Here is a 17,819-nt window from a genome sequence, read left to right on the forward strand (position 1 = left end):
ATTGGTAAAATCAAAGGTATTCAAGATATGCAGATGTGCTAAAATAGTTTAGAGACAACTACCCACCCCTGTATAAACAGGACACAAGAATCCAAGGTGGCTCTAACTTGTACCCTTATGGATAAGACCCCTAAATATGAAATGGTCCTGGGTTCAGCCTTTGTTCAGAAGGATTTCCTTTTGCATGATGCAAACAGAGGGCACAGATCCCCACCTCTGCAATGCTGTCAGCCTCAAGTGAACATTTCACAAAAGGTGTGTTCGAAGCACCTAAAAAAGAACAGAGAACTGGGACTTCATTAAGCTTGCAAAGTAACTATATCAGTCACTTTAGGGCCAGCTTGCTAGATGTCTGTACATGTGGCAGAATTTGGTCTTGAGAAACAGCTAAGCCTCTCTCCTCCCTCTTTGATGTTTACTTTCACCTACCCAAAATCACCTAAGAACTGTATACACTAAATTAAGTTCATTTGCAATATCTCGCCACCACCACACTCAAAAAAGGCAGGAGGGACTCTTTAAAAGTCTGCTGTCCAGCTCTAGAAACCAGGAAAGAACATTAGATGCCCTCCTTACATGATGGCTACGTCCACATATGTTGTTTTCCATAAACACTCAGAGAACTAAAATCTCAAAAAAAATCAAGGAACCTAAGCTCAGAAGATTCCACATTCTGATTTTTAATAGCTCATTAGGTCTGTTTTTAATGTTCCCAAATATGGAATTGGGGAATATAATGCAGTGAACAACCTTATCATGCCTTTTTGGAAAGGCTTCCAATTTCCAGCACTTACAAAAGGAAATGTATTGATAAAAAAACACAGTAACAAATCAGTATTGACAATTCTGTATTTTAACCTGATTACAACATGAATGAAGGGTATTTACCCCTGAAATAAAGGCCCAGAAATACCAAGAATATAAGGGTCTAGAAACAACCCTGGTTAAATATCTTGAGGTTAAATGTTAGATCCCAAATCATTCTGCTTGAAAAGGTAATATGTTGTCTGCACCATACATGTCAGAATCCCTAAGTACTATGCTTAAGAAGAGCTAACTTAGCAGTTATGTTCACGAAAGAGAAAAGTCACAGAATTCTAGGGCTAGATACGATTTCAGATCATTTAGGAAAGTGCCTTTATTTTATAGAAGAGATATCTATTGATTTGACACACCGTAACCAGCCTATTTAGATACATTTTAAAGTGGACTAAAAGCAACTATAATTCATTTTAGCGGTATGAAAAAAGCTCTCAGAGACAAGTATCAGGGTTAGGAAGAAGGATTCAGAACATAGTATCTTGGGAGGCCGCGTGTTAATGACTCAGTGACTCCTTAAGATTGGATTTAAAGCATCAAAACGTGAAGAAATAAAGTTGCTCCCTCAGGCGCCAGTGACCTTGAATACAATGAAATGATTCTGGCTTACCTGTTTACATGCAGATATGTCTCCTTTAAACCTTACTTTAAAGGGAGAATCTGACTTTCTCAGGATAAATCCCGAAGGTCAAACAGGTTGTGAAGAGTCAAGGGCATCACTACATCTACTCTACAAGGTAACATAACCAGATCTATTGCCTCAAATGAAAAAAATGCAAATTCTAGTCGAGTTGGAGTGGGGATTGGGGATGGATACAAGACTTGTGAGCCACATACACTCCCCCTTCAAAATCAAAGCATTATGTAGAAAACAGAGTTCCAACAAAAAGTACAATGATGAGAAAAGAACTCATTAAGAGCTAAAAATAAACTCTAATTCACAATATGCATAAGGATTTAACAAAAAAAGGAAAACAAGATGTAAAATTGCATCTGCTAAGTTAACCATGCCCTCATGGAAATCGCCACCCCCCCCCTTACACAAACTAGAATCTGTAAAATCTGTGATGACTGAATAAAGCAATGCTTTAAATGCTTTCAATGAATATTTCAACAGAAAGAAAACAAAGGGAGAGCAATTTTTTTTTCTAAGTCCTCTGATCTGCTAACACTACAGGAATACTGGGCTTCTTAACATCCACACTTACAGATCTCTATTTCTCTACTTGAAAACCTTACTTTATGAAATTAGAATATTTAGTACTGGTATTTACAATTTATATTAAAGGGGTATTAATCTTAAGGAAGAAGCTGTCAGTAACAGTGAAAACAAGCCTCAGTTAGTTTTCATCTATCTGATACCCCATGGCTCAATTTAACAACTTGTGGACTTTCCAGATCAATAACACTCCACTGGGGAAGCTTGGCTTAAGAGTAAGTCCATATTTTAAGTCAAGCTAATTCATTCTGAATAACATTCACACAATACCACACAGAGCAAAAACTCCATACTCCAGTGCTCTAGTTCAGAGAGGCTGGTGTAATATCATTAATCATCTTTCTGGGCTCCCAAGTCCTGCCTTGTATTTCCTAGTCCCACTTTGTCCCACCCCTAGAAAATCAATTTTGTTTGTCAAATCACCTAGAAAGCAAAGAACAGGAAATTAGCTTTGCAAACTTCCCACATCATGAGAAAACCTAAGAATTCTAAGACAACAGATTTGGAGATTTTTTTCAAAAATCAGTTTACCCAAAGAAAAAAACATCTGCAACTGTCTTTTAACCAAATGAATATTAACTGGTAAGAAGGGACTGGGGAGACAGAGAGTACCCCAATGTGCTAGTCACTTTATGGAAGAAACTCACGTTGGGAGTCAAATAGTTCATATAAAGTAAGTGCCTAGGCTGGGATTTAAACTTAAGTGTGATGCTTTCTTTCTAGGCTAAAACCTCTAAAAGTAGCGCTCATGAGCCCACCTCCCGAGCAGGGGAGTTGAAGATAGCAGGCATTTTGTTTCAATGTTAATCCCAAGAACTTGATGCCAAGCTAAGCTAATAACAACCCTAGTGTACAAGGGGTTTGGTAAATACTATTACCCCTGCATTCGAAGTCCATTTCACATGGAAAGATGAGAAGAAACACTTATCAACACAGTTTAAACTGAATATTGCTTTCTTCTTCTTCTTAAGTGGTCAGACAGTCTCCTGGGCTGCAAGAGGTAGAGATGGTTGGCTCCCCTCCTCCCACTCAGCCTCACCCAGAGGCTCTAGGCTTCAGGGAACCCTGTGCAACTTTTGCTCTTTGGATTCCAAAGAAATGAACTTCTTCAGCATAGGCACAGCACGCTAGAATTGGATGACAGGCTGATCTGAAAGACAGGAAAGCCCTCCTGGTTCTTCTGGTTGAACACACTTCCCCTGTGCTCTGGCTCAGGGTAGGGCTGGGCCAGGCAAGGGAGGCTGTGTCTAAGACCCTCTGGGATGGGTAGGGGTCCTCCAACAGGGAGGACAGCAGGTCTTAGACCGTGGCCTCTGCCATCACCCCTCATTTACTTACAGTGATGTATGATGTAAGAGACTACTGAGTAGTTAGATCACAAAAAAAGATAGTTTTGGGGCTTCCCTGGTGGCGCAGTGGTTGAGAGTCCGCCTGCCAATGCAGGGGACACAGGTTCGTGCCCCGGTCCGGGAAGATCCCACATGCCACGGAGCGGCCGGGCCCATGAGCCGTGGCTGCTGAGCCTGTGCGTCCAGAGCCTGTGCTCCGCAACGGGAGAGGCCACAACAGTGAGAGGCCCGCGTACCGCAAAAAAAAAAAAAAAAAAAAAAAAAAAAAAAAATAGATAGTTTTAAATGAGGCTCCATTTCTTCACAATACTTGGAAGAGCTGCCAATGCTGCTTTACAGCTTGAAGTCTCTCAAAAAATGTATGACAGATACCATAACCAACAAAAGGGACATCCAATGGTGTCAAAAATTGACATTCTGATACTTTAAGAAGCAAAACCAGATACATTAATAAGTAAAACATGCTAGGGAATTCCCTGGCAGTCCATCGATTAGGACTTAATGCTTTCATTGCCACGGCCCAGGTTCAATCCCTGAGTCAGGGAACTATGATCCCGCAAGCTGCGTGGCACAGTCAAAAAATAAGTTAATTAATTAATTAATTTTTTAAAAAAAGAAGTAAAACATGCTAAATGAGTCACTGCATAGGCCTTACAGATCAAAAGACACAAGTAAAATGACAGAAAATATTTTTTAAAGTTAGCGTTTTTAGCTGGAAAGGACACTCTGATGGTTTCCCCAGCTCTCAAAATTCAGTAGCAGCAGTGGACTTGAAAGTCAAGTAACTTAGAACAAAAGCTCAAAAGAAGGTGGCAAATTCGGAAGCACAGCTTTAGTTTCAACGATCAACTATTCTGTTCAAGTAATATTTAAAAGGAAATGTTCCCATAGGTCAAAAGAAAAACACTTTGCCCTACTCATAATTTAGAAAGTTAAGAAAGCAAAGGCTGGTGCTAAGGTAGTATAACAGATAAGGCAGTAAAATAGAGTAAAATCCACCAAAAGAAGAGCAGATTGATAATTGCATACCTGAGAAACAGAATTTTAGCATTCTATAGATTTTAAAAAGGAGAAGGATTCCTGGATCAGAATTTGTTCTTTATGTTCTTCCATTTAGTTCATCTTTTTTCTCATCTACATTTTTCCATCATTATGATGACAGCCACTAAGTAATAAATTGAAAATGGTTTCTATTCTATACCACCTGATGTATGTATGTATGTATGTATACTTTTTCTGATGTAAAAGTAAACAAAAACTAGAAGAAACACTGTGGAAAGGTCTGGAATAGCAAAGAGCACAAACGCATTCATATCTTGCTAAATTTCAAGGGGTGAATCCTTACAAAAGAACTGCAACTGTATTCTGTTTTCTATGAATTTGCATACATTAACAAAGTTTATGTTTTGTATCAAACTAATAACGCAATAAAGTCAAAGGCACTAAAACACTATGTTCCTAATCTATTGGCAAAACAGGTATGGTCATCCTAGAAGTCCCAGTGACAACAAGGGCCAAGAAACAGAATCAAAACGCCTAAACTTCATTTTACCAACAGGTTCAACCTCATTTTCACAGTAAATATTCTTCAAAAGCTGTTGGAGAACTGTGTAACCTGCTCTTGAGAGTTACAATACTTTTCTTCATTTCCTTCTAATTGAGTAAAACAAATTAATACAAAGATCACCATCAAGAAATCAGAGAAACAAAAATCCAGATGATTTACAAATAAATCAGGAATGGTTCTCTTTCAAACTTTTCCATATCCTCACAAAAGATGTTTTTCTTCCCAGAAACTAGTCATTTAAGGATTCATTACCACAGGCTATCAGAAGAAGAAACTTTTCTAAGTCTGCTAACTCAGAGTTAAACTTATTTCATGGTGAAGAGAGTCAGAATATGCCTTGCCACCCCTCAAATATGCCAGTTATAAGCATAAGGAATATTTTGAGTTAAAGGCAATTAAGAATCAACAGAAGCAGGAAGAGTACTCTTCTCTGTCCTACCCTTTTCTGCCTAAAAGCAGGTTATAAATTTCCCTTGTGAAGGTGTTCCCCTCTCCTATACCAGGAAGAGGAGAGCAACTCTTACCACTGGGGATGGAGAGAGAGTCAGCATCAAGATGAATCTGCATAGATAAACCTTGCTGAAATAGCTCTCATTTTCCATTAGTTCCCCCTATATATTTTCTTGGTCACTCCCCTACAATTTACCCACCCTCAGAACCCAAACCCCCTTCGTTTTGTTAAAATGGTATATAAGCCCCAGAGTCTAACAACTTCTCTGCTTCACTTTTTTTCTGTGAACTCCAATGCATGTGAAATATCACTAAAAACTGTGCTGCCTCTTCTCCTGTTAATCCCTTTTTCCCCCCAGTTTCACTGAGATACAATGGACATATAACATTGTATAACCTATCTTTTGTTAGGTTCAGTAATTGGGGGCTTGCAAATTAAACTAAGAGGGTAGAGGAAAGTTTTTCCTCCCTGACAATGATTTTTTTAAAAAAAGAAAAAAAAACATACTTGGTTTCTTAAATCTTATAAAATTTCTAATTTCATCATCCTGAAATCCTTCACTAAATTAATCAAGACTGACACTTTGAAAATTGTTCTATAAAACACCCAAGTTAGGTCTGAGCGGAGAAAAATAAACCTGAAAGAATAAATTTTAAAGTTTTTCCCTGAAACTTTATAAAAAGCCAGTAACATCAAGTAGTAACATCAAATTTTTGAAATGACTGATTAGTCATGACATTTGGAAGAAACAAGAGTACATGGAAAAATAATGTGGTTTAAAGATATATTGATAAATAGACAAATAGTTTCTTCAATACCACAAAAAAGTAAATTTCATCTCATATTATATAAATTTCATTTTATACAAATTTAGCCACTAAAATCTAAAGACAGCCATATTCAAATGTATATTCCACAGTTAATACACTAGGCACCAAGGCATTTACCCTGTGCTGCCAAGTTATCTTGTTTTGTGAATACCTGGGCATACACCCAGCCTTTCTGCCAAATTTCTAATTAAATAGCACCCAGAGTCAGCAAAATGAGGTACTTATTAAGCTACCACCACCCACCTACCCACCCACCCACCTAACCACCCAGCTCTTTTCAAGTACCTGTCTGCAAGAATCAGAATTCTTAATCTCTTGATACTATGGATATCTAACAACTAACAGCTGACCTTAAGACTGTAACTGATGCACACAACCACATTTTCAAATTAGTGTTCATCACAGCCTTGGGCTCACTGTGACTGACTGACTTCATCACCGTAAATAAATGCTATTAAATTTGAAGGTATGCATTAGACTTATAAAATACCACTTATCTGTTTCAATCCTGAGGAGCTAAGAGTATATTTGTTAAAAAGAGGAGGGGAAAATATCATGCCATCAAAATAAAGTTTGAAAATCACATTATCCTCATAAAATGAACCAGCATTAAAACTAACTTTGAAGTTCTCAGGAAGCAACAGGGACATAAGTTAAGAACCCTCACATTTTATATGAGATTTTTACCCCATGGGCCCTCAGGAAGGGAAAAAAAAAAAAAGAGGTCTGTGTTACCATCCAAGGCACTGCCTGTCCACGGATAATCTACATCTGCAAAGCCCCTCCCCTCCTCTGGGCCCCTGTAATTTGTATTTTTATATGTTTGTTTTGGCCTTTGTTTTTCTGTTTTGTCTGAAAGCTTCTAATTGGCAGCTTATGGGGTCAGCATAGGACCCACCTCAAGCAATTCCTAGGCTAAGAATGAAGCTATCACATCAAAATTAAAAAGAGCAACACTCATTACCTGAGGTCTTCAACTATAATTCTCTTATCTCCTCTTTTTGAAGGAAAAGTAACAGCTACAGGACAAGCTATCCTGGAGTTGTGAAAACTAATTACACACTTACAGACACATACGTGCATACATACATACCTACATACGCACACACTCTTTTAGGGACAGGTCAGGCATTCAGTAAAGACACAGCCCAGTGACTTTTACATTCAACGTTTCTAGTCCTGACCCCCAGGAGATCAAAAGCTGGGGAGGGAACAGCATCTGAAACTTAGTTTGCCATACAAGTAGGCACTGCAGTTATTACACCCACCTGTCCCACCCACCTCCAGCCAGAATTCAGATAAACCTGGAAACCCCTGGTTCTATCTCCCTGCAAAATGTTCAGGAAAAGAAGTCAATAACTCCCAGGTAATTGGCACATTCCAGGCCCTACCTACAGAGACTGATTCCATAGGTAGATCTGGGCAGGGCCCAGGAACTTGCATTTCTGACAGTCATCCCAAGTGATTCCAATGCAGGTACTCTACTGACCACAAAGACTATGATTCCCCAAACTGCTCACCTGCCCATCAAATCACCTAGGGAGTTTTCCTGACAACAGATTCCCAGGGCCTCTGAAATCTTTATTTTTTAAAACTCCCTCAGGGAAGGATGTGCAGCCAGACTTGGGAACCACAGGGCTAGACTATCTGAATTGACAACCACAGATTTAAAGTTTCTAGAGAAGCATGGATGCCCTCATTAGTTTTATGTACCCCTCACTCCTTGACCCTCAAAAATCTTCCACTCTCCTCCTGTGGAAGACTCACCACTCACCAGAAGATGCCCCTTCGTGACCCCTGTACAAGTTATATGTCTCACTAGAAATTCATCAGCTGGTCCAGTGCTTAGTTTTTAAAGAGTGAGTTCTGGCCCTCCAACAAAGGGAAGGAGGAAACATGCTAGGGAAGAATGAGAAAACCAGAATTAGGGTCCCTGCTCTGCCATTTAATAGATGTGTAGTCTTGGACTCGACATGTCAACAAAGCTGGGCCTCTCCCTCATCTGTCAGTGAGGGAGTTGGCTAAGGTCACCTCAAGGGTTTTTCTGACCCTCAACGCTCTATTATTCATTCCCTGCTTCATAAAATCCATTTCACTCCTGCAGCATCAGCAGGTGTCAAGGACTCTGAAGTGCATTTGAGAACTCAAAGGGACAGACCGACATCAGCTAAGCTGTACAAACAGCATTACCTTCTCATAATTAATGCCTATAGATAGGAAACAGGGTGAAGCATAAAGCTGGCATAAGCCCAAAGTGAGAGCCTGATGAACAACATAATAAACAGAATTTCGACTAGAGAGAAGATAATTGTATTTGAAATTGAACACATTTCTTAATGTATTTCCCTAACCCTCACTCTATCAAAATAGTGACATTAATTCGCTAACACTGACAAAATCTAAAAATGATATACTCTCTTTTAGGACTTAGGAAAGAGGCACATACTTTCCTAACTAGGTATTTTGTGCCTGAAATACAGTTTCTTAATTTTAGCATTATTTAAGTAAGTAAAGACTTAAGAAAAGTGAAAAGGAGGGATTTAAATTTTCTTCCCACAGAGTGATCCCAGTTTTCTTACAACCCAATCAATTAATGCTCCCGCTCCTACAAAATCAGATACCAGGAGCTGACCTGGTAGCTCCCCAGGAGGTAGAATAAGTTGGATAATTAGAGAGGGACTGAGAAACTCTGCCCTGACCCTAAAAACGTATACTGAAAAACTGCTCAAGATGACTAATGCTAAACGCCACAGGGCAGGCTCCAAATCCCCACAGATTCTTTCAAAACCTTTTTAGAGATATGTTAATAGTAGCTTCTTCAGAAGATATGCCCACTTTGCCAAGTGCAACAATTCAAAACCCAGTTTTAGAAATCTATGTACTAGACTATTTTGTTCTATACAAGTATTTACTAAGAAACTCAGAATAACAAAAAAAAAATCTAAGGTAATTTTATGTTTAAAGCTAAACAATTCAGACCCGTCTAAATACTGATTTAACACGTACCAAGAATAAGACGTTAGTGGGCCAGATCAAAACAGGGTTACTAGAAGAGGTCCTTAGTATTCCGATGTGCCTACTCAACTTTTTAATTTATAGTTCATTATCATGGATGTTCATTTTATGAAACATGCTCATATTTTATTGACGTGAACAGGTTTTATGGAAGAATTACAGATTTTCTGATAACCAGTTAACAAATGACTTCTAAAGCAACATGTTCAATGGAAATCTAGTGTCAAGGAGGTATTTCCACACACACCCCCCGCCATGAGTTCTGTGCTTAAATAAGACTGGGGAACTGTAAATCAAACTGGTTTCTTTACTGAAGGATTTTAATATAGTTTTTAGTATGTTAATGATCTGCAATATGGTTCTTAAAAACTACGGAGTACAGATTCTTCTCAAACTTGTCAGTGCAACAGTTATTTTGGGGAATATTTATGACTAAATCTCATGGAACTAAGCTTAGAAAAAACATCTTTTGACCTTGGTGTTCACTGTTCATTTTCTTGGGTACTCAGCTTATGAGAGATTTTAAACAGAAATTTCACTATGGTGGAAACCTCCATTATCCAGCTCTCCCTGAAAAGGCAATGGGGTGAGGGAGTGAAAGAAATGGACAACAAATATTAACACACTTTGCCAGTATCTAAGTATCTAACCAGGCACTCTTTCAGATTACCCATGCGCTGTGGTTCTATTACTACCGTCCTCCACGTAAAGCCAGAGAAGCAAAGGGTCTGAAGACACAGAAGTCAAATTTATCCAATTTTGCCACATAATAGCTCTAGTAAAAGGTTTACAGAAGAGTAAGATAATTCAAGACTGACCAGAGGTAAGAGATGAAAATCTGTACGATGTTTCCTGTGGAAAATGCCTAATTCAAAGGATGTATGATTGGTTTACTGTTTTCATCTACCATAACAAAAAAATGTGACCTTTATGCCTAGTTCAAGCAACTTTTTTTTTTTTTTTTTTTTTTTTGCGGTATGCAGGCCTCTCACTGTTGTGGCCTCTCCCATTGCGGAGCACAGGCTCCAGACGCGCAGGCTCAGCGGCCATGGCTCACAGGCCCAGCCGCTCTGCCGCACGTGGGATCTTCCCGGACCGGGGCACGAACCCGTGTCCCCTGCATCGGCAGGCGGACACTCAACCACTGCGCCACCAGGGAAGCCCTAAGCAACATTTTTTTAAATAATAACTACTAAGCAATCAAACCAGAAATCTCATCATTTATGTCAAAACCTTCAAACCATTTATCACATTTATGTCGAAGAGACTGCAAAATTCACATATAAAAGGATGCTGTTTTGCTAAAAACATAAAATAAAATTCAGTACCAGGACAGACACATGTAATAAAAAGCCTTTGTTCTCTACCTTTCCCAACTTTTCAAAAACTGTTTCTTTAATAAATTTCACGTATAAATTTTACATATGCTGCTCACACTGATTTTGGAAAAATAAATGGAAAAATCTCATCCATTCAATTATCAATATTCAAAAACAAAAAAGAAACCTTCCTGATAATCATGAACATCTAAGTAACATAATTAGTTACAATATAATTATGTATGGATTGATGACAACCAGGTTTTATTTAGTTTTTACTTGGTTTACTTGATTTTAATGAATAAATTCTCTGTGAACCTGAATCTGTATCTCAAGTAAATACGACCATGAGGCCAAGCCCAGGTGACAGCTCTAAGTCCCCCTGGAGACAATAAGCCCTGCTGTCTTGATAAAAGAACAGCTAAAGGTACCATCTCAGAAAAAGTCAGAGTTGGCCTCAGAAGTTAGCTAGAGACCCCTTCCTCTGCCTTCTACCTCATTTTACCAAGGGAAACCTAAAGCTGAAGCCAAGGGTTGACTTGACCAACGTCATACGACCAGTCAAAGTTCAGACTCCTGGTCCAACTCCTCAAACTGCCTTTAAGTATCCTTTCCTCATTTCAAATATTTAGCTTAATATTTTTGTTATAAGCCATTTAATACACACCATCACTCAAATTTAACAGTAACATGGAAAAGCTAGAGTCTGTCTACACTTCATTCATTTTCAGTGTTTAAAAACAACTCCCACAGGAAGCATTAACCCTTCTCTGCCAAGAACACTCTCCTTAATTAGGTTTTGCCTTATTCTAAAAATTTAATCAAATCTTACAAAATACTAAGGAGATTTTCCACTACCCAATATTCAAAATATACCATCATTAAAGGCCAAATACTCATCTTTTCATTCTTATCTTTATAAGAGAAGCACTCATACACCACTTTTTCCAGAAGCTAAGATCTTACTGAACTCAAATTGTATCAGTACAAATATTTACGTATTGACAATGTCAATATTACCATTTACTTGGTCATACAAAAGGAGGACTATAGAGACTTAAGAAAAAGGACATGTTAAGAGGTTTTTTCCCCTCCTAAAAAACAATTCTCCTTGTATTTCATTGTTGAAATGCTAAATCATGTAAGCTCAAAGATCTCAAAACTAAAGGTTAACATAACACTTGCTGCTCCAGACACACACACACCTTTAAAGCATTTTTCAAAGATGTTATTCTAATAGTTCAGATTATAAAAAAGTCTAGTTATTATTTTATGTTTTAAAAGGAAAACTTAAAACTCTCTAAAACTAAGTTTCATACTGTTGATGTAGCCAAGAAAAAAGAGAAAATCTAGATGTGTAAAAGTCTAGCACTGAATGATTTACAAGCAGTAAACTTATTTTCCCATACCTTGAAACACAATCCTTTACATGTGAAAAACCTTACATAAAACTGCATACCTGTTATTTTGTCCCTTACAAGCTTACAGGACTCTATCTCACCGATGCTCCCAAAAAGACTCTTTAGTTCCTCCTGTGTCATGTTCTGAGGAAGATAGTTGACTATTAAGTTGGTCTTGCTGTCCTCTGTGTTCCCAGAGTCCACTGGTGACGAGCAGTTGTTGTTTATGGTGGTTGGACCGTTGGCTGTGTTATTGCAAGTTGGCCCATTAGACAGTTGTGTTTCCATGGCAGCAATTACCTGCTAAAAACAGAAGATAAGAAATGTCAGAATTCATATTTCACAAACTATTAGAGATTCCATCCAAGAATTTAAACACTTGTCACTAAACACAAGTCGTTCTGCTGAAATTACAACAAAGTTTCAAAAAGTGCGACACCTATGCTAATTCTTACTTCATATTAAGCTATTCGATTTAAGATCACAATTGTACTTTTCACAAACATATTCCATACATGCACATAAGCACAATTTAAATCTTTAACATTCTCTAGAACCGCATTCTGGGTCTACTCACATACCCTTACTCACCTGCTGTGTGTCCACAGACTTGAGGAAATTTAGTACCAAAGAACACAGAATTAAACCCTGACTAAAAATACCAGAACATGCTGCCAAAAACAAGCCCCAAAAAATGGTCTACCTAACTTTGCAGAGATATTCAGTTAGCCTAGAAGTTCAAATATTCTAAAACTGACACATCCATTAACTTAAAATCAAGGAGCAAGAGTACTTTAAAAAAATATAAATTTGTCAACATGTACTGTTTTGGTTACATATTGAAAATGTTTTTAATTGACAATATCTTATACCTCTATCGTTGGTAAGAAATAAGAAAATAGCAAATGTTATTATGTTAGGGCGTCAAAAGGGTTTGTAGGACAACTTGGGTAATAAACTGAGTACTTAGTGTACCTTGTAGAATCTAACAAGCCATTCTTGTCAACCTTGGCAGCTAAAGATCACCAACAAGGTAGCTGACCTACAGCATCAAAATAAAATCCCCAAACAATTCAAAATGGTATTTTGCCTTGACTCTGACTTTAAAGGAAAAATAAAAATAAAAAAATCCCTATCCAGTCCACCAAAACAACAATGTAAATATATCAACTTTTGCAAACAGACGAGCCCAAGGAATTTTCATTTGAGCATGTAAGCCTGTTGAAAATGCAAGTGATAAGGTATCTATAAACTCCAGATACAGAATAAATAGCAGAGTTGGGGGAAATGGCCTCAGACTGTTCAGGCTACTCTAAAAATCACTTAGTAAGCAAATTTGGATCTAGTTTCCTAAAAACCAATCCTATGCTCTTTGAGCAAAAGAGTTACAAACCACAGCCCCAAATTCTCTAAAACCATCCTCCAATAGCTATCTACTTTGGACAGCCAAGCTTGTAGGGGAATCCAAAAAATCAAAGCATCACTGAAAGGATTATCCTTCATATTTCATCCATCTCTCAGCTCCACAAAGAAGTACTTCTCAAAATTGACAATTTTGAATAGATAGGATGCTAGTTTTAGGGAAGTTTTAATATATAAAAGGCAAAGAATCTGAGGTAAAATTAAAAAAGCAAAGTAGAGGCAAAGACTGTTACAAGAAAAGAGAAAAAAAGTATTTTAAAAAGCATATGGCCTAAGAAAAATAAAAGGGCACAACCGTGGATAAGCAATAGGAAGAAATCTCTACTGCCAAGAGATATTTATAAAAGAAGCCAGCATAGGACAGATTGAGACTGGTCAGACTGGACAAGAATCAGTGTTATCAGGATAAAAAACAGGAGACAAAAATCCAGGCTATCTATGAAATACCAAACCACCTATAACCCTTCCATAACTTCATTTCCTTTTCAAAGAAATGGGCTGTTTACTCTGCAAACTGCAAGCTACCTCTCTTGAGCAAGTAATTTCAGAGAATATTTTGTTGGGGGGGGGTAAAGGAAAATAAAGGAACCTTTGGAAATCTATATTAAAAAAAAACCCGAAACAATTCAAGATATGCATTTTATTATAATTAACAAATTTATCTGAAACTGAGAAAGGAAGTTTCAGATTTCCTAATAAACCACAACTGTTTCACTTTATAGACTATTAGCCATGGGTCACTCTTTCCACAGCAAAATGCTTGTGGGATTAACCTCTGCCCAGCAGTTAGGAAAACAATGAGCTACAAGATGAGAGTGGCCAAGGCCAATTAAAACAAATCACTATTCAAACCTTAGGGTATATGTGGAGACTATATGAGACCCAAATAAGAGATTCGGACTAAAGCTCACTGGGATGGCATTTGAAATACATAAGCATTCATTGACAGAAATTAGCAGGATTTAGCAAGGACAACAAACACTCCTCACTTAATTGCACATTTATTTCCATGTTCAGGTGGCAAGAATGAGCTCCTAAGCCAACATTCAAGTGAACAGCTGCAGTAGGCTGTGTGCGCTGAAAATTACAGCATCTCTCAGCTATAGGACCATCTGCTCAGAATAAAATGATACTAATGTGCTATATTTTACAAATAATGCATATTCCATTGATAGGCTCAACACAACTGTTCACAGAATGCAAACTCTTTCAACAGTTACTGGGCAAATAATTTTCAGCCAGATTTACAATTTTGACATTTTTTTAAGCATCAGGAATTATAAATAACTTCAAAATTTAGTAACCAAAAAAATACATAGTAAACAGAATGTAAAGAATTACGGTAACTTAGTATTCAGACCATACCAAAACTTTTTTTTTTTTTTTTAAAAGCTTGTCACTCTTTTGAGGCTGTACTAAATCCTAAATAAGATAATAAAAAGTTACATACAAAAGCAGGTTCTGATGCTACATGTACCACTAAAATTGCAATGTGCTTTACATCCTAATGATGGCCATACCACAATAGGTTAAATGTAAGAATAATTAGTACGCCAAATGAAAGTTCAAGTGTTTGGTATGGCCTCAGCACTCCTGCAACATGCTAAAAAAAAGTAGCCTACAGAATTTAAGAAAAATCCCACAGACCCCGGTCCAAGGCTCTGCTGCCCACGAACCACTTCTAAGCAGAGAAGCCACATCACACAGTCTGACTGCCATGTTAGTTTGGAGTTGCCGTCTGCAATATGGACACAAAAAGTACCGTATGTTAGATGAGCAAGATAATGCAACAAATCAGTTTGTACAAAATTTACAGTGATTGTATTGATATTCCCAGCACGTCCATGCAGTGTGGCTTAATTGAATTTGAGGCAATTCCAATCTAATCTTTCCAAATTCATTTTAACATGTAGTTTTCTTGCACAAATTAACCATTTTTAATTAAGAGCCTGATTTTAAAACAGTATTAACTAGTTACCTTGGCATCTATATCCTAAAGAACTACCTTAAACCACATCTTAAAAAAAATTTTTTTAAATAATAAAATGAAGCAAAACACTGCATGCTGTCCTATCTCTTAAGGATGTGGGAGAAGGGAGGAAATGTGAATGAAATTATATTTAGAGTGAGAAAAGGCAGTCATTAGTGAATGCTTTGCATAAAAGCACTCTTTCCCCAAAATATCAGAAGGGCATTAAAAGAAGCTATATTTGCCCACACTGTCACATTATACTATAAATAAATCATCCTTAATCCTGGGACTTAAAATTAAAAGTGAATCAAAACCCTGTGAGATTTTTCTGCCACTATAGTCAAAGGATCTCTAACAGATTTGCTGAGAATTGTTCACATATACTAAGAGACAGTAAACCAGCATCTTTCAATTGAAATAATTGGACCAATAAATAGGATCGTTTGAAGCAATGTTTATATAGGATGTCAGCTTTGTCCCTGAACAAAATCAAGTGAACATTTTAAAATATGTAAATTGTAAACCCAGAACAATTTGAAATGAGTGTTGCTATGAGGCCTCCAATATAGTTAATGGGCCATTTACCACTTATTACAACTTGCCCAAATACTAAACAGAGCCACAGTACTGGCACAAAAGCCAAAGTTTACATTTTAGCCATATATGCAGATACTTTAAATGGTCAACATAATATTGAGAAAAACTCGGTCTATGAAAATAAATGAGTAACAAAGGAGGGCTGAAAATGTCTTTTACGTGCATATTTATGATTATAAAAATTTCATCCTTAGAGTTAAACCTGGCTGTACGTGATTTACTCTTCATGCAAGTGCGATGAAATTTGTAACATGTGACAACAGATTCCATTTTCTGGCATCTATCTAAAGGGTTTAACATACTCTTTACAGGATGCCATGAAAATGTTTTACTCTTCTTCCCTTCTCCCACTGTTACCAGGGAATTCAGTCTGATTCTATGTCCTTTATTTTAAAAAAATAAAAACAAAAACATAGTTCAACTGAACCTGTGAAAAAATAAAGTGCTTTCATAGCCATGAAGTATTTTGACAAGAACCTAATTGTGGTTAGACTACATGGGTAGAACAGTTAGGAGGACCACACCTAACAGGTTAAACCAAGCTTAAATTTATGTCCTCCATACCCTCAGGAGTTAATATCTAAACGCTCTTCACTACGTAAAAACCATAGATTCGAATTTAATGGCCTCATCCCTTCCATTCCACAGGAAGCGGACGCTAATGAGCTAATCTATTGACACCCCTCTTTCTTAAAGCCCCAGGGATGCGAACAATCACTTTATTGCACCAACTAGCTAGGAAGGCTGTGTATGGAAAATGATTCTACTGCACTTTTACATTTCAAGCACCCCAGACAGTTTCTCTGCTTGAGGCAGACACATACCTTTATGGGAAGTTATAAATAAGTTGCTCACATGGCCCTTACCTTTATGCTGGCCAACAATTCAGTTACTAAAAATGTAAAGCTACTTCCCCTTCACTTAAGGACAGGCAATTCTGCTCTACTCAATCTACCACAGACAACCAGGCTGTGCACTATTTATAGATTTTACTGGCTCTGAAACTCTTTGGAAGGAAAATAAAAGGCCATATTCCAGCAACAAAGAACCATTAATTTTAAAGCTTAAAAAAAATAATGTCTCAATATATGTTCGCCTCTTAATTTAGACATCAATTGTGTCAACTGAGACTACTTTTTCTCTTGTTATTCTCCATGAAATAATTTATGAAAAGGCACTTAAGCACAGATCAGTCTAGAATATTCTAAACTTTCCCTGGGTTCCGAGAGATAATGATGAGGGGTTAGTTTGGTGGGAGCATACGGATTTTGAAGGGAGTGGAGGACAGGGAGGAAGTGGCCTTTATGTTTTCACTCATAGTTTACTTCCAAATTTCTATAAAGACTTTTTAAATGGAATTTTTTTCCTTTTTTACTTAAATGGCCTTCTATGCACTTTCATATCTTAAGTTTCTTATAATAATGGATTTTAGGAAACCAATGCTACTGCTTGACTGCTTATAGCTGGGACTAACAGTTTCCTGGTCACATGAAGAGAAAAAGAAAAGTCTCTATTTTCCAAACTTCCTAATAAAAAATTCTGAAAACTAAAGTAATCAGCTTCTTTCCTATTTTCAAACCTCCTTCATACAGCCACCAAACAAGACAGATGGCTAATCAAAAACATACTAAATATAGTCTGAGAATTCTCATTAAGTACACTGTATGCAAGGGGAAAAAAAGGTTTCCAAGACCTAGAATCCACCTGATTCAGGGATCAGATCTCTGGTTTAAAGTCACAGCAGGACTGCTGAAAGGGTCACTGCACATACCCTGGTGAGGACTGCCTATCTGCACCAGCCTATCCACTGCAATGTATACCATCCTGACCTGGGCCCTCATCTCTTACCTGGACCACCA

The 17,819-nt window shown here is 37.5% G+C and overlaps 1 protein-coding gene across 1 annotated transcript in view; it reads right to left on the reverse strand.

The window, feature by feature from the left end:
• The window catches only part of ELAVL2 (ELAV like RNA binding protein 2), a 133,717-nt gene that overhangs the window by 59,830 nt on the left and 56,068 nt on the right, over positions 1-17,819 (reverse strand). The window contains 1 exon segment of the mRNA XM_024132895.2: positions 12,029-12,272. Coding sequence (XP_023988663.1) covers positions 12,029-12,257 — 229 coding nt within the window. The 5' untranslated portion in view covers positions 12,258-12,272.

This window comes from Physeter macrocephalus, chromosome 9, assembly GCF_002837175.3.
Source record: "Physeter macrocephalus isolate SW-GA chromosome 9, ASM283717v5, whole genome shotgun sequence".
In the NCBI taxonomy this organism is placed as follows: domain Eukaryota; kingdom Metazoa; phylum Chordata; class Mammalia; order Artiodactyla; family Physeteridae; genus Physeter; species Physeter macrocephalus.